At 37.0% G+C, this 19612-nt stretch overlaps 2 protein-coding genes across 6 annotated transcripts; one reads left to right on the forward strand and one right to left on the reverse strand.

Moving 5' to 3' along the window:
- Window positions 1-655: 655 nt before the first annotated feature.
- Window positions 656-14089, reverse strand: LOC128867234 (synaptic vesicle glycoprotein 2B-like). 5 transcript variants are annotated; one of them, XM_054108352.1, is made up of 10 exons: window positions 13982-14089; window positions 7895-8261; window positions 7643-7824; window positions 7381-7562; window positions 7093-7313; window positions 6872-7034; window positions 5557-5674; window positions 5336-5495; window positions 2827-2954; window positions 656-1067 (listed from the first exon to the last, which is right to left on the reverse strand). In XM_054108352.1, the coding sequence occupies exons 2-10, from the start codon at window positions 8230-8232 to the stop codon at window positions 1012-1014; spliced, it is 1548 nt and encodes a 515-aa protein (XP_053964327.1). In that variant the 5' UTR covers window positions 8233-8261; window positions 13982-14089; the 3' UTR covers window positions 656-1011. The 5 variants fall into 5 exon arrangements, with proteins under 5 accessions (XP_053964327.1, XP_053964332.1, XP_053964339.1 ...); XM_054108357.1 differs by lacking the exon at window positions 13982-14089 and adding an exon at window positions 13513-13602; XM_054108364.1 differs by lacking the exon at window positions 13982-14089 and adding an exon at window positions 12934-13490.
- A 2608-nt stretch (window positions 14090-16697) lies between these two features.
- LOC128867289 (peptide deformylase, mitochondrial-like) lies at window positions 16698-18182 on the forward strand. The gene is made up of 2 exons (XM_054108399.1): window positions 16698-17653; window positions 17710-18182. The coding sequence occupies exons 1-2, from the start codon at window positions 17243-17245 to the stop codon at window positions 18019-18021; spliced, it is 723 nt and encodes a 240-aa protein (XP_053964374.1). The 5' UTR covers window positions 16698-17242; the 3' UTR covers window positions 18022-18182.
- Window positions 18183-19612: the final 1430 nt, after the last annotated feature.

The following is a 19612-nucleotide window of genomic DNA, read 5'->3' on the forward strand; positions in this document are numbered from 1 at the left end:
ATATTTAGGTAAGAAAATATTTGAAAGATGGGGGACTACCTGAGAAGGCTCTTCTTCTAATTGATAATGTCCCATCACATCCCAACGAAATCGAATTAAAGTCCGAGGATGGTTTAATTTTAACTATGTTTATGCCGCCGAATGTGACACCATTGATCCAGCCAATGGACCAAAATGTAATTCGTATAACGAAACTATACTACAGAAATTTTCTACTGGCTTCCATTTTCAACAATCGATCGAAAAATCGATATCGATGACTGTTTTTTTAACATATCACACTCAATTGATAAGTCGAACAAATTCGATAAATCGAACAGCGCCTGTTTTAATTAGTTCGAGTTATCGCGAGTGCACTGTATAATTCACGCACCCAAAACTTTCGTCTTATCTTCTACATTTTTACTATTAAAAGAAAAATGCGTAATATGTTTTCACAGCTTCTAGATAGTATTCTGCGTCAAAAATGTATTATGCAGAGAACGTTAATTGTATTATGCATTATTGAATATGGCTAACATCTCTGTTTCCTTTTTCGTTTTAACAAATCAGCTGATTATAATGCCAGCGTTCAAAGCGCCCCTCGTTTTCAAAGCCAAGCAAAACAAATAATGAGTACCTAGCTAGAATAAATAATGAAGTCTTTTTTATAATATTTATATTACATAAACAAATTTATTCACATTTTAATATAAATTATAAATCATTACACAAGCTTTGCTAATCTTACCAAATAAATAACCATATCGGACTTAAGTACTTAAAACCACATGCACATAGAATTATATTCAAACACTCTTTACAATTTCTTGAGCACATTTACATGCGTACATAAATATATATATTAATATGAATAAAACTATCGAGATAAAAAGAAACTATATTCAACGGCTACATTTCCCAAGTGGTTATTAAATTATCACCTGTACATACATACTATGTACGTACGTATGTATATAAAAGTACATAAAAAACAACGATCACATCTTAACTCCCACAATCCTTTCCTTTTTATGTAAGATTAAATTTTGTCCCGCTTGGCAAAATGACAGATAAAGCACTGGCAGCTGTGATAAAAAAGTATATGGAATATCAATAAAATGTTTATATTATTTTATTATATTGAAAAGTTAAAAGGGATACTAAAAGTAACTGATAACATTTGTGAACTTTACCATAAACTTTCGAAAGAAAATCTGCCCATTTTTTATATTTTTGGTTCGGTCCATGTCATTATGCATAAAAATTTGAGGGCTAATATATGAGAGGTCAATGTTTTTCCTAGCCAATTTAATAAGTTTTCAAATCAAAAAAGGTGTATTCAAGTGAAAGTCTTGCCTAGTTGAATGAAGTGGATATTATAGGAACTATAGGATTTTTTAAATTCCGTGGCTGTACGGTCAGAGCGGGAATCTGTAAGAAACAGCAAGCTGTTTCACGATTGCCACTGTTAGTTGTTTCCCACCAAATGTCTCATTTGTTTGTTTTTATGCTTAGAAATTTTCAGTTTTTTTATTTAGAAAAAATCTCAGTTTTTGCCAGTCGTTTGTTTTTGTTGTTTTTCGTTAGTCAATGCAATGATGTTTTATGCGTTGTCATGTGCGCCACTTTGATCAAAAAGTTCCGGAATAACCGCCAGGTGATGCTCTAAGTCGACTGATTTGACTTTTGCTTTTTTTCTGGTTACGTTTCCACATCTGAGATTAATATTCTTACTCAAATTGTACAGCCTTTGCTTGGCATTTGCTAAAGTTACGCCGCCTTAAGCAAATCTACCTCTGCACGTCCAGTTTTAAAAATGGGTTAGAATTTGCCACAACGAGCTTGTATTTAATTTTGTATTCAAAATGGATTGAATGTTGCGAAAACCTTATAAATGTTGGAAAACTGTTTCAGTAATGATACTCTAAAGAAAACAGCCATGAACGATTCAGAAGAGATCCTGAGTTCATTGAGGACGACAAACCTAGTGGCAGGCAGCATCGAAAACTGCTGGAAACATCAAAAAAGTGAATGAAAAGTGGTTTAATAATCGAAAATCAATCAATAACCATCAGAGAGCTGGCAGAGGACTTGAACAGTGTTTATGGATCCGTTGAGGACATTTTAGTTAATGATTTAGGTTTGCTGCAAAGTTGGTGCCAAATCACCTGAATTTCTTGCAAAAAAAAGGGCCGCGTTGATATCACCAAAGACATGATTTCCAAGGCTGAATATGACCCAACATTCATCAAACGCATCATTACTGGAGACGAAACGTGGCTTTATGAGTACGACACGCAATCCGAACATCAGGCTAGTGAGTAGAGAGCTTCGAATGAACCAAGATCAAAAAAACCACGTCGTTTTCAGTCAAAAAAGGAAACGATGCTCAGGTTTTTTATGGATTGTAACGCTATTGTACACCACGAATTTTCGCCAGAAGGTCAGACAGTTAATAAAGACTATTATATATTTGAGCGGTATAAGCCGATTACGTGAAGCAATTCACCAAAAAAGAGTGGATTTGTGAGTAAATAACTCTTGAATTTTGCACCATGAAAACGCACCGTCGTATCATTATACGTGAGTTTTTGATCAACAACTACGCGAATACCATCCAGCGGCCATCGAATTCACCTGATATGGCTCCCTGTGATTTGTTTTTTGTTTGAACGGGACAAACGGGTCCGAGAACTTTTTGATCAAAGTGGTATGTCGTACGTCGCATTTATTGAACGAATTTTACTCGAATTATTTGTGGTGGCAGATATTCTAAGCTGACTCCCTACTGCAACTTGGATAACCCCAACCTCTGTTGAATGTGTTTAAGAATGTCTTACTTACCAAGCAATACTAGACCAACCATCAAGAACGGTTGTATGCAACCCATTTCCATGAAAATAGGGAAGACCAAATTTCCAGACAAAGCTCCTAAACGTCCAAACATCATGGCTGTTGCTACTACTAGCGATCTAAAGGAATTAATGATAAATGGTTATTGATAAATATCCAGCTGTAATAAAATATATTTCTTATAATGACGAATCTCGGTGAAACCAAAATTAATAAATAAAAACATTTTTCTATATATATATATTATATGTATAATTGGCGTGTACACCCTTTTTGGATGTTTGGCCGAGCTCCTCCTCCTATTTGTGGTGTGCGTCTTGATGTTGTTCTACAAATGGAGGGACCTACAGTTTCAAGCCGACTCCGAACGGCAGATATTTTTATGAGGAGCTTTTTCATGGCAGAAATACACTCGGAGGTTTGCCATTGCCTGCCGAGGGGCGACCGCTATTAGAAAAATGTTTTTTTATTAATTTTGGTTTCATATATATATATAATGACTAAAAAAATCGAAATTTGTGCTTTCAATAACCCGTCAATAATAATCCTCAAATATCTGTTAGAATAAAGAATCAAGTCCAAGTTTCTGTCTAAGTAGATCTCCACAAGTCTTATCAAATGTATTGTGGCTGAAGCTCACCATCAATTTGGTCTTATTAGTGTGAATTCAGGTCTGCAAAAACAGTCATCGACCAGATATTCGTAACACAGCAAGTCCTGGAAAGTCCGTGAAAAGAGAAGCTTCATGCACCTTTTTTTTTTTGTCGATTTTAAAGCCTCTTTCAACAGCACAAAAATAGGTTGCCTATATCCCGCAATTCTTGAATGTGGTATCCCCGCAAAATTAATACGGCTGACCAAAATGACGTTGAGCACTACCAGCCGCTCCTTCAGAAAGGACATCACTGAGTCATTTGAAAAAAACGTAGTTTTAAACGGGGGGATTTCCTGTTGTATTATTGCTTTAAACAGATACTGGAACAGATTGTTCAGATTGCCACAGAGCTAAATCACTCAAGCAACATATTTTATAAGACCGTACAATTGCTGGCGTTTGACGATAGTATTGATATTATCCGTTAGTTTTGTCTTTTCCCGCTCTGAAAGTATCAGGTACCGTAACTTTTAGAGGTATCAGAGGAAGAGGAAAGAAGAAAGATCAGATGGAGAAATGCATGACTTCATTTGATGTGCCCAAGCGGAACCGATTAGCACGGAGAAGAAACGGCTATCGCTCTGTGTCAAGCTGGGCCATAATCGTCTAAACGGTTATCGCGCTAATGAAGAAAACGAAAAAAAAGTAACGATTCTCTGTGACAAAAATAAGTAAATTAGCCGCTTAAATTTTGCACCACGCCTTTTATAGCCGCTGAATATCGTTTTGCACTTACTTTCCATTGACTTTTACGTTATTTTCATCGCAGCTCAAAGTGCAATCAGGTTAAAGGAGATTGGCCTCTGGAGGCAATCACTCAAGGGACATGGTAGCATTTTCGGGCAGTTAACACCGTATTTCTCCGAACTCCGAACAGATTTCTCTATCCGCAAACTAGAGTTTGAGGGCAATCTTTCCAAATAGGCAGGATTGGGTCGAGGGGAAAATCTGCACCGAAGCTTGCACCTCTGTCTTTACTGACGGTTCCATGATGGTTTTCTCTAAATCAGCCAATTTATATATAATATCTCTTTTAAACTGCCGAATACTGCTAGTGTTTTTTAAGCAGAAGTCTTTGCGATCCCGCAGACATGCAGGTAACATTTCTCTCATCTGGGTTCCAGGAACATAGAGGGAAATGAAATTGCTGATGAGCTTGCCAGGAAGGGGACTGAATTGGCCTCAGAGACCTCCTACCCAGTTATCGGCATCCCCCTAACAGGTTTTAAAGGGGAACTGCACAAATTATTTCTAAGGAAAGCGGAGAAAAGATGGAGCTCCATTTCTTCATGTGCTATTTCGAAAACCCTTTGGCCCCAATACGTTATGCGAAGGACTCAGAAAGTCCTTTGAACTCCTCGGCATTCAATATCCAAACTCGTAGCTGTGTTTACCGGCCACTGGATGATCGGCACACACGCGGAGAAGCTAAGGTTACCATTAAACCCCCATTGCAAAGGCTGTGGGGCCCTTTCAGAGAAGGAGACTGTTGAGCACTTTCTCTGTAAGTGTCCGAGTTTGGCAGCTAGACGACTAAGGGCACTGGGTGCTCCTTTCTTCGACAGCCTGGGGCAGTGATATTTGCCTATTAAAGGTCTCATAATGGTATCAAAACGGCGCTTCAGTGCTACTTGAGGAGTGCCAGACTGGCACTTCAAGCATTTCACCTACCTACCTACCTTTATAGTCGTATTTGGGTTTTAAGTGAATTATTGAATCCCTTACAGCTTTTAACTTGAAGCAAGTTCCTAATGCAAATGCAAAAAGCTTTCATTATACACAATATTATAAGTATTTACAGTTATTACTTACGTACATAAAGGAACTTGCTTTTTCTACACTTACCGCAGAGAAGTTGGAAATAGGGCAATTACAATGCCCATAAGGGACGATGTCGATACACTGCAAATCGTCACAAACGCTGATGACATAATTAGCGTAGAAAGACCACTCACAGACCAATAAAGTCCGATGCCAAGGCAACCAGATATTAGAAGTCCAAACGCTGAAATATAGTAGAATCTGCTCACAAATGTTTTATTATCAAATCGTTTTAGCAAACATACTTAGTAGCCGTTTTGCTCCCAATACTTTCACAATCATTCCGGCAAAACAATATCCGACCAAACCGGTTATTGAAACTATTATATTATTTATGTATAGATCCACAGAAATTTCCGGACGCTGTAAATAAAATTTTTATGTATAATTAGTAAAAATGATAGAAAAATGTTATTCTACATAATAACTATAACTACTAAGGCTGTCAGCCAAGGTTTGCACTAAATAGCAGCAATAACAACGAAAACATTGCTCAGCTCTCGATACTGCTCTGAACTCAAACAGATGAGTAGTGGAGCAGATAGCACAAAACGTGGGATCAACTGTTTTGCCTCGCTCCAATTTACATTTTATTAGTAGCTCAGAGCAGTAGTCAAAAAAAAAAAATTGTAAGTGCTCTTTGTAGTTGGAGTAGTAGTAAAGAACTTGGAACTGGAGCACTGCCAGCGAAATTATTCATGTGTTCTCCAGTTACCGCTACTCATCTGTTCAAGTTCAGAGTTCAGTTGAATATTGTGAGGGATCACCTTCACGATTGATTACAGAGTAGTGGTAGTTAATGTAGTTTAGCCAATCCTTTTGTTTCCTTTTTCCCAGCTGGATAAAGTCTTAAAAACCGAGAGATTAGTTATTACCGTTTTCTGGCAATAAACTCGCTGCTTTTATAAGAGCGTTATAAATAACTTTTGCAGTAAATATCAAAGCGGAGCTAACATATGAAATCGGCTTGAAGTTCTCACCTCCCTATTGTCGTAGCTAATCAAATAAGCTACAATGCACTTTTTTTGATATTTCGTCTTTTGCGAGATCAAAGAACTGTTGCACACATTTTTTTAAAAAGACAATGGCGGGGATATTGGCTATTGTTTTATATGAATATGAAAGTTTTCAACAAAATCCATGAATGGAAGGAACCTACAGTTTAATGCCGCCTCCGAACAGCAGATGGGTTTTTAGGAGGAGTTTTTTTCAATGACAGAAATAAGCTCGAAGATTTGCGACGGGCGATGCTATTAGGAACAAATTTTCTATCGATAGTCACGCACCCGCCCATTCGTCCACGGCGGGGTAGCTCGGTGAGCATGTTACTCCCAGAAATTCTAGCTTTTTTACATTTTCGCTTACATAATTACACTAATTCATAGCCAAAAAAAAAAAAAAACAAGAACCCATCTAACAAACAGCCGCTGTGTCCGAAAATCCACATAATTTTTTTTTGTGCCAGTTTCTGTAGTTTTCGAAATAACGGTCTTGGAACACAGAAAAAAAGTACAAATGGTAGACTAATTACTCTTTGTCTGAGCAAGAAAAATTACTTACTTCACTGCATTTCTCCGCGAAATCGGTTACCACAGCTGTTTTATTTACACTATACTCTAGAATTGTACAAAGATTCGCTGATTCTGTTTTAGAGGTCTCCAGAGCTTCGTATTCTCCAATTGATGCGAATAATTGCGGTAGCCAAAGTCGAATGGTATTTAAGCTGTAATTAAATGTTTTCATTGATGAGCACAACTACAAATAAAATTCATGCTACATACCCGAGCAAAATTAAAAACTGCAATGCGTACGCGTGAAGCGAATGCCCCAATAAAGGTTTCTTGAACATGGGCTTGATCTGAATCATACCATCACGGACAGCTTGTGTAAATGTTCTTGCTTCACGCTTAAATTTCGGCTTAACCGGTTTATTCTCCACTGTAAATACATGCTCATTAACATTGGAACCACGATTCGGTACTTCCTCAACCAGCTGCTTGATCTGAACAAAGAGAAATACCCTAAATATGTAAACGGATACTTGAAAGGTGAATTAAGATTTTACGCACAGGATAGGTATGCATAGGAACTCTCTGATTAAGGGCATAAATCTTTTGAAATGAATGTAGAGCTTCAGCATTTCTCCCTTGAGACATAAGAAACTTGGGGCTCTCTGGTAAGAAAATGAAACTAAGTCCACCAATCAAACTTGGTATCCCGCACACGGCCAAGAATATTTGCCAAGAGTACACTAAAATGTTTTGTGGTGAAAATAAGTTGATACATTATTTTATGAAATGTTTTATAAAAATATTTTGTATATCAAAATACCTTGCAGACTATCGAACAATAAAAAATTCCAAGCTCTTGGAAATATGGCCCATGCTATTAATGGTAAAGCTAGCGTTGCCAATGAATTGATCATACCCAAAATCATGAGCACTCGTGGTCGTTGCTTGGCAGGGTGCAACTCGGTTAAATACGTAAAAAGTACAGCGCCGGGTCCATTAACGCTGCAATGAGAAATATCACAACAATTGCGAAACTGACTACACAAAATAGTTTTTCGTATACCAAACTTACATAAAGCCACCTAAAAACTTGAAGGCAACGAGCATTTGAAAGTTTTGTGTCAATGAGCTACTAAACACGCAAATAGTATCAGCTAAGTAACCGAAAATTAAAACTTTTCTCCTCCCCAATGTATCTGCCAGATAGCCCCAAATGATTGCTGACGTGATCATTCCAGCATAGGTTGCTGCATTCAGCAAGCCTTTATCTCTTAGAGTCATCTCAAGATCACACTCGGCAACCGGAAGAATGTAGGACATTGTAGAAGTTTCAAAGACAGAAGCGAGCGCCGCAAATACTCCAACGAGAAGCAAAACATAATTAAATATCCCGAAACCTGCTGTGTCCATAGCCTTCTCGAAGTCGACCGGCTCATCTTCTAAAGGTTAGATATGAAAGATACAGATTAAAGATACTTAATTAAAGTGCATACAAAAGCAATATTTGTAAAGGAGTGTAAAATATCAAACATAAGTGCATGCACTACTAATCCCATTCGTCGGCTTGAAATTTTAATGCTTAGACTAAATGATGGCCTATTAAGAATATCATTGCGGGCCAAAACGTATGCTCTTTATTTCAATGCAGCTAAAAGCCGGGGTTTGTAACCTCTTAAAAAATTCGCATTCTTTTATTTTTGCTTTCTTACCTTTCTACTAATTTGTAAATAAATTGTTATCTCTTAAAAAAACTGAGTTCGTTAATTATCTTGAAAATCCATTAACCGGTTGTAAATTAAAGTAGAAGATTTCACAAGAAATCATTTAATTTGCATTCCGCCAAACTTCTATTAAAATTTTTTCATAAAACACATAATTTTGTCCTCAAATGCCGTACGCACCCTGTATTAAAACAAAGTATAGAACCATTTTAACGAAATGTGTTTGTAATAAAGTTTACTCAATCCTATTCGTAACAATTTATGATGGCGCAAAATTAATCATCCAACTTTGTTTTTGCATAACCTTTCTACTAATTCAAAAATAATAAATTTGACCTTCACGAGCATTGCTTGTATGTTTTTATACTGCAGCTGTTTTTTTATACTGCAGTTCGCAATTGTCAAATATGATCGACGTACGACGCAGTTCCGGGGGCTCGTCGCCATTGAATTTCCAAACTCGTAGCTTTAGAAGTTGTAGAGACGAGAAAGAGGAAGAAATAGTAAACCACTTCGTCTTTAATTGTCCAGCCTTAGCTAGGGGTAGGCGGCCGTCGTAGCCGAATGGCTTGGTTCGTGACTACCATTCGGAATTCAGAGAGAACGTAGGTTTGAATCTCGGTGCAAGACCAAAAATAGCGGTCGCCCCTCGGCAGACAATGGCAAACCTCCGAGTGTATTTCTGCCATGAAAAAGCTCTTCATAAAAAAAAATATCTGCCGTTCTGAGTCGGCTTGAAACTGTAGGTCCCCCCATTTGTGGAACAACATCAAGACGCGAGCCACAAAAAGGAGGAGGAGCTCGGCCAAACACCCAAAAAGGGTGTACGCACCAATTATATATATATATATATATATACATGTATATGTATATAGCTAGCAGTATACAGGGTTTGATTGAAAAGTAATGAGCCTTCCCGCGCGGAGCGTCTGCCAAGCGATCAACCGAATCGGCCGGTGGGGGAAAATGATCGTTGGACATTCCCCTTCCACTGGAAACCGGTCCCAGTTTGTTGGCAACAGCGCTGCAGACAACATCACTCCGCGCGTAAAAGCTGTTTTAAAAGTGTGTTAGGATTTTGCAGTGGTGAAAATGCAGCGATCGTTCGAGCAACGTTACTCGATCAAATTTTGCGTAAAACTAAACAGTTTGTACCTCCAGGAAGCACTGTAAACGCGGCATTTTACAAAGAAGTGCTCCTTCGGCTGAAAAACCGAAACTGAAACTGAGTTTAAAAAATGTTTCCTGCAGTGGAAGGACCGCTACCAGTGGTGTATTGACGCTCAAGGGTCCTATTTTGAAGAATATTAGTTGTATAACCCAAAAGGTTTAATAAAACTGCTTAAAAAAATAAGGCTCATTACTTTTCAATCAAACCTTGTACCAATGTTGTTAGGAAAATACCATTTTGACTCTCTCACGGAATTATCCGGTGTAGGGATAAAACCCATCCTCCGCTTCATAAAAGAGTCTAACTGATTTTATGAAAAGTAAACAGTGAGTTTCCCGTCTTACATAGTGACAACGGACCTACAAAGTCTAAGTGAGTTAGCTGCTCAAACCTAGCTGTGTTTGCCGGTCATTAGACGATCTGTGTGCCGATGGATGCCAGGAGATTTACCATTTAGGTAAACACAATTGCAGAAGCTGTTGGTTTCCTTTCAGAGAAGGAAACTATTGGCCACTTTCTTTGTAAATGTCCGGCTTTGGCAGCTAGACGATTAATGTCACTGGCTGCACCTTTGTTCGTAAGCCTGGGGCAGTGCTCTAACCTAAATCTTATCAATCTTCTCCATTCATCAACGGCTCTGGTTGGCTGCAGATATATGCTCGTTGGAGGTCTCAAAATGGTATCACAACGGCGCTTTAGTGCCAACCTGGTACTTCAACAATTTCACCTACCATTCCTACTACCATACCTACTCGATTTCCATTTCGTTAGATTTTTCTATTACTAAAAATCAATTCTATTTTTTGTTTAATGTTGAAAAAGTATTACAAATATTATATTTATTAGCTAATTGGCTTTTAATTTTTTTGAAATTAGTTCAAATATTATTTTTGGTATCGAATTTACTAAGTTTTGAAGAATTTGAAGCGAACCAATTTGCGCCCAAACTTCCTTGTTTTTAAATTTGAGCTCCATAACCGTGCAAAAGTGCGATTTCTGAGCTTTCGATCATAAACCCTGCGAACCATGGAGCTCCATTGCAGAAACCACTCCAACGATGTACTACTCACATGGTTTCTGCTGGGAGATGCAGTCATCATCTTCTTTTTCATCCATAAAAGTGGTGTTTTTAAGAGAACAAAACTAATTTGAGCCTCTCCAGTTACAGAAAACGCTGCTCACGCCATAACGCTTTCACCACCGAACTTCGAAGATCATGCTAATGGCAACTCATTGAATCAGGATAGTCTAAATTAAAATTGTTCGCAGACTATTTTGTTCCATTCGGTTCCCTAGCAGTGCTTTTTAGACGCCGTGGTGTAGTTCAAGCGAGTGCTTGTAAAATGGCTTCTTCCATTTAATGTAAGAAATCGGTCGCAAAATTTTAGGCACATAGTTTTTTGCCACGAATATCTTGATTTATTCATTTTCTTTGTGTCTCAGCCACATGGTGTCATGGTTGAGTTCAATTTCGGTTGCCCCGCCTAAATTCGTCTGTTCGACAATTTTTGCTAACCTTGTGCTGGACTTTTCCCCAAAGGGTTCTTCAAAAAATGCGGCTAGAAGTTGTTTTAAAATAAATTAAATTAAAATTAAAATAAAATGTATAAATTTAGATTCTTTCAGACTTCACTATTTTTATTCAAAATACGGCTTTTGACGATTATATATGAAAAATGACATCATCTAAATGTCCAGGATAAAACATTCTACCAAACATTCGACTCATGACTGCCTAATTGTTGAGAACGACGAGATATCGATGTTCAAGTTTTTTCAGCAACACTTTGCGCTACAGCAGCTGCATTCTTAACAGAACGTCCAGCTTTTGGTCTGCTCGACTGATCCTTTTTCTATACTCGACAGAACTAGTGAAATTGAAATTTGTTCACCAACCTTTGAATTTTCGACTCATTCGCCCGATTATTTCTAGTCAGTAAAAATTACAAATTTTACGATATGTTGTTCTTAAAGATCGACCATTTTCGTAAGCAGTTTCAATAATTTTAACGCGTTGTTCTACCGTATAAAATTGTACAACTGTCTAATTGGCGAATGTCAAAAGTGACATAAAAAAAGGTACCTAGTCTAGGAATTATTCACCACTGACTCTAGGCGTCACTTTTGAAAGACACAAGAGGAACAATTTAAAGGAATCACTACCGTGCTTAACGATTTTTATAGTGTCTAGGACTTGTTCACTGCTGAAATCTAGGCGTCACTTTTGAAAGATCTTTTACGTTTATAGAGACAGGATTTACCAAATTATTCTCTAAACGCAAAAAAAAAGTTTAAAATTTTTTGGATTTTAAAAACTAATTTGCTTGACACATGTGATGAATAGTGCGCTCACTATTACAACAATAACAACAACAATATGTATTTTATCGTAAATAAGAGCTATTAACTAATTCATGAAATTCATGCGTTGAAAGTCACCAAATGTAAGATTTTTTTTTCTAATTTATTATACTCTGAAATAAATCAAGTGCGTTTAAACGAATATGTACTGTTGGTACTACCGCGTAGGGATTTCACGATCACATAAGGACACATGTTTCCAGAATTTTTCCATTACTTTCGATTTAGCACATTCATACGTATACCTTATGTATACATCCATTTTATATATATTTTTTTTTAAATATTTAATATTTTTATACTAGAATCTTATGACTTGTTGCTACCTTTTCTGTCATCACTTTTTTGAACGGTTTCCATTTTGCAAACAAGAGCTTCTTTCTTATGGGAAATTCGTTGTAAACATGAAACGCACTTCAGTCACTTTAATTGGCGCGAATTAAACTTAATGAAAACCAATTCGCTCGTAAATTCTATACATAATTAATAAACGATGAATAACTGCACAAACAACTGCACATCTGCGAATTTAAATTTCTACAATTAATTCGAATCACTACTCCTCGATGCTAAACCATTCGCTTTAACTGACAGGATGGGATTGACTTAAATTTTTTGAATGAAATGCATTTAAGTTGACTATTTGTACAAAATCGTATGTATATGTAAATGACTTAGAAGAAAGAAGGTACTGAAAGATTCATTTCCAAGATTGCACGTTTTATCATTCATCTCGGCCATAAAGATATTATATTTTCTTAAAACATAGCAGTTCCTGATAAGTTATCTGCTTATGTAGTTACGTACATAAAAACGTATGTATACATATGTACACCATATACCCTTGTATATACATACTCCATATACCATTTTTATATATACCAAATGTACGTCCACAACGACCTTTGTGTAATCAAATGCCTTCATTAGCAAAATCTTGTGAAATAGTCTTCATGAATTAATTGATAAGGTAATCACTAAGAAGGAGTTTGCCTAATATAAAAAAAGGAAAATGAATCCATGATTTTCTCGGTAGCTGGCTGTAGTGATCGATATCTCGTAAAGTGTCGATCAAACAATTTAAAGTTTTTGTTCGTTGGTCAAGGTGACATTTCATACTACAAAATTTTTTTTGCTAAAGATAAAGGCGAAAATGCAAGCCAGGCCGCTGAATGATGTTTATGGTGCCGTTGCTGTAATAGCTAATTACATGCGAGCAATTTTGTTTTCGTCGATTCCGTTCAGGCATTTTTGATGTTAAAGAAAATGTCGATAAAATCACAGAAATAATTGAAGTTGCATACTAGTAGACGTAGCTTCGCCCAGGAGTCAAAAATCGGCCATAAAATAGTTTTAAGTGATTTGCGCAAAAATTATACACAAAAATAATGGATTTCTTTTTCCCCAAACTCATATAATATTTCCACTGCATCTTACTTTTGGGTTTGCCGCCGCTAGAATGTTTAAGCGCAAACACTTGTCAAATCCCATACAAATATGATATTCCAAATCCATTTCAAACCCAACACTCACAGCGTGTTCATTTACGGGATTTTCTCTCTGCTTTTATTGTTATTGCAGCTTGTCTCAAAGAGACAATTTGGTCTCTGAAATTTAGATGTGCATATATGTACATACATAGATTATTAGTACATTTTGTTGCTACTGAAGACAAAACTTAAACAAACGAACCTATCCACAATCAAATAAGTCATGATGTCATATCTACTCTTTTATAACTTAAATAAATTAAGTCGTCTGAAAAATAGATGTCAGTTCTAATGTAAATATGTTGGCGTCACTTGGCATATGAGATACTTGATAATTCTTCAAAGTTAAGTCAAATTCCTGTAATTTTCCATAGAAGTTTTTTGTACTGTATACAAATTTCACAACTCATACTTACATTACGAATCCGAGCGTGGAAAGCATTTTTCTGTATAGAGCAATGCATGTACACAGGAGGTGTTCCACGATTACCTCTTCGTCAATATCTTGACAGCTTCGACAAAAGTTACTATGTGGTACACCCAGTCTATTTACATGCCTGCCAATTAGCCAATGGCCTGTAAATATAGGTATGTATATATGCCCAGTACCCTCTCGCGTGTCTCATATCCTATCTCTTAAGACTCAGTATCTATGTATATCTATATCTTCTATATTTCTAAGGCCGTGGTGCCAGTGGTTTGTCTTTTATTTTAATTATTTACTTGATTTATTCCAGAGCTGCCTGACTACCCGAGTGGATATATGTACATACATATACTTCCCTTGTAGTTAAAAATCTCTTCTTTAACTTCTTATATCGCAAAGAAAAACTAGCATTACCTACTGTTCGGATGGTAGTTCTTCCTAGAAAATTTGTATTAGGAATACCAGGGTTAGTAATAATTGTGTTAGAATATTACAGAAGACTTAAAGGGTGATCAACTTAGAGGTATCAGATTTTAAATTAAAATAAAACCACGAAAATTCAAATTGATTGGGCATTTATTATTATTTTTGTGTAGAACCATTCATTAAATTTATTTTTTAAAGATAATCCCTTTCAAATGTTGGCCGCAACTGCGCCGTAATTCGGCCATCCGTATATACCAATTTTGGACGACTCACTGGAGGACTTCGGTAGGTATCTCGTGAATAACTTACGTGAAGTTATGCTAGTAGTGCGGTGTAACGACCGAAATTTCGACTTTTTTCATGAATCTTTTTTAAAAAGAAAATAAAATGCGATCATTTTAAAGTTTTTACATGTTTTTATTGGTGTTTTGAAGAATATAAAAAAAATTTTTTTAAGTTAATTTTATATTAATTTGTTTAAAAATTTTTACGTCAAAGTGGAGTCCTTAAAAAAAAGATGAGTTCGTTCGGGGAAACCCGCAGCCTTCCAAAGTCATCTGAAATAAAAAATTCAAAGAGATTATTATTCTGTAGACTTTCTTTTAGGTCCCGAATCTAAAATATACATAAAAAAAATAAAAAATGGCGTACTTGTGAAAAAAGTTCTCAAAATCTATTTTTTTTTTTATAAATTGTTTAAATTAAATAGTTTATTATTAAAAAGTTAAATGTTTTAAAGGTCCGGGATCTAGATATGTGTATCTAGAATAACGGGTTAAATTTTCAGCCAAATCGGTTGAATAGTTTTGAGTCAGTGATTCCCCGAAATTTCGAAAACATGGTTTTGAGAAAAACGCGTTTAAAGTTTCGACAACAGCTGCTGCTGGCGTGTCACACGCTTTCATACACACTACGGCTCTCTTATTTTAGTATAACTTTAAAAATAATTAAAATTTCTGTCTGAAATTTTTATAGTATATTTTTAAGATGTTTTTCTTCCGAAAAATGTAAAAAATTATTCGATTTTTTGAACCCGTGACACCGGGCTACTACCTTATGCCAATGCCTCAATCGAAGCTGGTTTATCCACAAAGCATAATAAAAGTCCAAAGGTGTGATCTTACACGATTTTGGTGGGAGGTCCACTGGTGCGAGACGAGAGATAAATGGCTCACCGATAAGTCGATTGTTTCACGGGCTGTATGACAAATAGCGTCGTCTTGTTGGAACCAAATGTTGCGGAAATCACGGGCTTCAATTTTCGACATCTAACAGCCGACATGAGCCGATGATTCCTCCAGCCTATAGGTCACACCAAACGGTTATTTTCAATGGATGTAATGACTGTTCTTGAATAACTTCGGGCTGCGCTTCAGCCCAAATTCGGCATTTTTGTTTATTAACGTAGCCATTAAGCCATTGGGCCTAATCGCTGAACATCCATAACACCAGTTGGCCTGAGCGCGCAATGAACACTTTTCACTGAGCGTCGATTTTCGTAATACAATTGTATGATTTGTAAAAGTTTTTGCGCCGTAAGTCTTTCCATGATGAAATATCAATGAATAGTGAAAAAAGTATGTATTTAGTTGCAGCACATACATACAAGATTATTCAAGTATCTATAACGTTTAAATCTACTGTAGGAAATTACTGCGATGGATCCAACCGGCTATAGTCAGACCTATAATTTCCTTTGCTACAGTAGTCGTCAAGGTTAGAAATAAAAATGAGTAGTTTCCTAAGCACGTGTAATCAATGCTGATGATAATAGATATAAGCACTTATTTGATAATCAGCTGTCTTGTAGGGTAAACGTTAAAGAATATGTAATTTCAATGCAGTTCAACATACATACGTATGTACATAACTACCTGCCAATGCTCTTCAGTGAGAGTGTATGAGAAACAGTTAATCACAGATTTTTTTATCTGAAACTCAAGAAGAGTAAAAACAACGAGTCACCGCCATTGCCCGAAGCCCTATAATACGTCAGAATTAAATATCGGTTTGATAAATTCTAAATTCGATTTAGCAAAGTCATGCTAATTTTGTTCATAAAGAACGAAATATTTAACTTTACGCCGTTTTCTAGAGTGTGTGTGTGTATATGGTATAGCTGTCATGCATTGTCATGTTGGTGATTCTCATAGGAGTTCTCACAAACTTACATCAGAGAACTTACATTTTATATTATACGAATCGGAAAGAGAAATTTCTAACAAAATTGTATTTATGGCAATTTTCGGATCTCTATAAATTAAATACACTGTGATAGAAAGTTTAAATTTAGCTTATAAAAGGTTAATAAATAAGTTTAAGCTTCAATGTTAAGAAGCAAAAACCCATAAGCAATAGCAAAAGGCTGTCTGCAGTATCGCTGACATGAGTTGAAATTGGAAGAGAGAGAGAGAAGTATTATTAGAATAACTACCGTGGAATTTTACGGCTACAGAAAGTTTTAGGGCGATTTAAGAATAAATAAATAATATACTGAGCTTGAATTAATTCATGTGTTTTTATTATATGTAAGTCGGTTCGCTTATCATGCCGGCAGAGCGCTACCTACTTACCGCAGCGCCATCGATAGGAAAGCAGAAAAAACTGCTTTTGGAGGTTTTGTTATCATTCTTATTATTTTTTTAATTTAAAAGTCAAAAATTTTAAAGTCGTAATATTCACAAAGGCTTGCACTGAATATTCACAACCAAGTAACTTGAAAACAAAGGTATTCTAATTGAGTCAATTGTCGAGTTCGCCAAAAAATAAGGTAGCTGTTTTCGGAAGGTGCGACCTTTTGTATTCTCTACATCGTGGGTTGTTTATGATGCAATTTCAACGTTTACCGGCGTTCGCGTTGAAAACATCCAACCAGGCGGGATGGTTTGTGTGCACAAGTAGTAGTAGAGCGAAATCATTTCGTAAAATGTATCAGGAGGTTTTCACGCCGAATCTTGTAAACAAACCTCCATATGAACATTTCGTTCAAGTTGGGGATCCAATCTTGCGCACAAAGGCAGCAGAAGTGCCCGAGGAACTCATCAACAGTAAAGAAGTTAATCTCATTGCCGAAAAGATGGTCAAGGTGTTACGAAAGTTCGATTGCGTTGGCGTTGCAGCACCTCAGATCGGAATATCGTTGCGTATCATTATAATGGAGTTTCGCGAAGGGCTCAAAGATCACTTTTCAAAATCTATTTACGAAGCAAGAAAGATGTGTACGCTTCCATTAACAGTAAAATTGTATTTCATTCAATTCAAGAAATGTTTAAATAATTTATTAATTTACAGGTTTTAATAAATCCCGTTTTGAGCGTAACTAACTATGAAAAGCACAAACACCATGAAGGTTGTATGAGTGTTCGCGGTTTTTCCGCCGAAGTGGAACGCTATGATTCCATTTTAATAAAGGGGAAAACCCTAGAAGGAGTAGAAAAAGAAATGCAATTAAGTGGTTGGAATGCAAGGATTGCGCAACATGAGATGGACCATTTAGACGGCAAGTTGTACATCGACCACATGGATCGTGCAACATTTACATGCACTTGTTGGGAAACTGTCAATACCAAAGGCGGCCGTGTAGAAATACCATTTTATAAATAGCAAATTTAAGTTATTTTTTTTCTCTAGTCTTCGCTCTAAAGTGAAAAGATTTTTCTAAAATCTATAATAAAAATGTTAATTAAATTTATAAATATACATATGTACATACTTAAATTTTCTATAATTAAAATAATCACAGTTATATTACTTCAACCTTCGCAGTCGGGTGATATCCATTGGAGCATAATCATAGTCTTGAGTTAGAATATATATTAACTTAAAGGTAAAGTCGACTTTATTTTTAACACTTTTTTATTAGCTTCCAATGTGTGTATGATAGTTCTAAGATTGTCTGAACTACAATAGCCGCAGAGCTGAAATTTGTATCAAGTGAAAGAGCTTGGTGCCCCTAGTACGAGTGCCGTACACAATGTGTATTAACGCTAACAGTAACTTTAGGGGCCACGTTATAGGGGATTCGGCAGCCAGTCTGGCCAGACGTATTTTTACGCTTATGGTGAAACAATTTCAAACGGTTAACCGGCTTTCAGCGATTTTGGAGGCATCAGCTGACTTGTTGACGTAACCGGGGTCATATCAGCGGTTTGTTTGCAACAGAAGTTTGCAAACACTGAGATTGTGTTGATGAGGTACGAAAAAAATCAATGCAGTCAACACTCATATCGCTTCATTGCCGTCTGACCATTGACTGATTGGACGAACATAAGGAAACGTGTGAAATGAGGGAGCAAAATTCTGCTGCCGAATCACCTATGACGTGGCCGACGAAATTAGAGCCACTTTATGATGACTTTTCACCCTGGGTGGAAAGTTATGTGTGTCGAGCTTGATGGCAAACAGTGTGGAGAAGTCAACGGAGTAGGCATGCACGCGCGGTCAAGTGCAGTTTGGACTCGCACTCAAAGAACGAACGACCAAAGAAAATTGTCCATTTAAACGTCAAAAATACGCAAGGAAAGCTGGAAACAAAAAGACGCGGTGTAAATGATTGAAGATTTTCGAATGCTCTTTTTAAAGAGAATGTGCAAAAAACTGAGGGTGAAAAGTCATCGTGTATACTGTTCACTAGACAGGGCTAGTTTACTGGGGCGGCAGCCTTTGGTCTGGAAAAACCCGAGTCATTCCAGCAACGTAGAACCGGCTGCCATGGTCGGCCGGTTCTAAACTATGCTGCGCCTGGAACTAGTGACACGCAGTGGATAAATCTACAGACTTGCCAAAATACTGCCATTCGGACAGCGACCGGTTGCCTCCAGATGTCCCCTATTCAACACCTTCACAAGGAGGCAAAAATGCTCCCTGTAATGGAGCACAATAAACTGCTCAGCAAGCAGTTCCTGCTGGGGTGCTACCACAGGTTTCGCCCTTGCAGAACCTGCTTGAGCCAGAGCCGCCTCCCAGGTGCGTCAGGATACACCTTTTAAACTGTACTGACGAGATCCAGGGCAAAACTGACAGAAATCTACTGGACCAGACAGTATTTAGACAGTCAATAAATGACATTCACCGGGAGACCGTCACCACCTTCTTAAGCTCCCGCCCTGTGAATGCCGTAATCGGAGACCTACCACCACCTATTGCAGATGAAGAGCTCCAGCTTCACCGTGAGACACGTGTAACACTGGCACAA

Source organism: Anastrepha ludens, chromosome 2, assembly GCF_028408465.1.
Source record: "Anastrepha ludens isolate Willacy chromosome 2, idAnaLude1.1, whole genome shotgun sequence".
Taxonomy (NCBI): domain Eukaryota; kingdom Metazoa; phylum Arthropoda; class Insecta; order Diptera; family Tephritidae; genus Anastrepha; species Anastrepha ludens.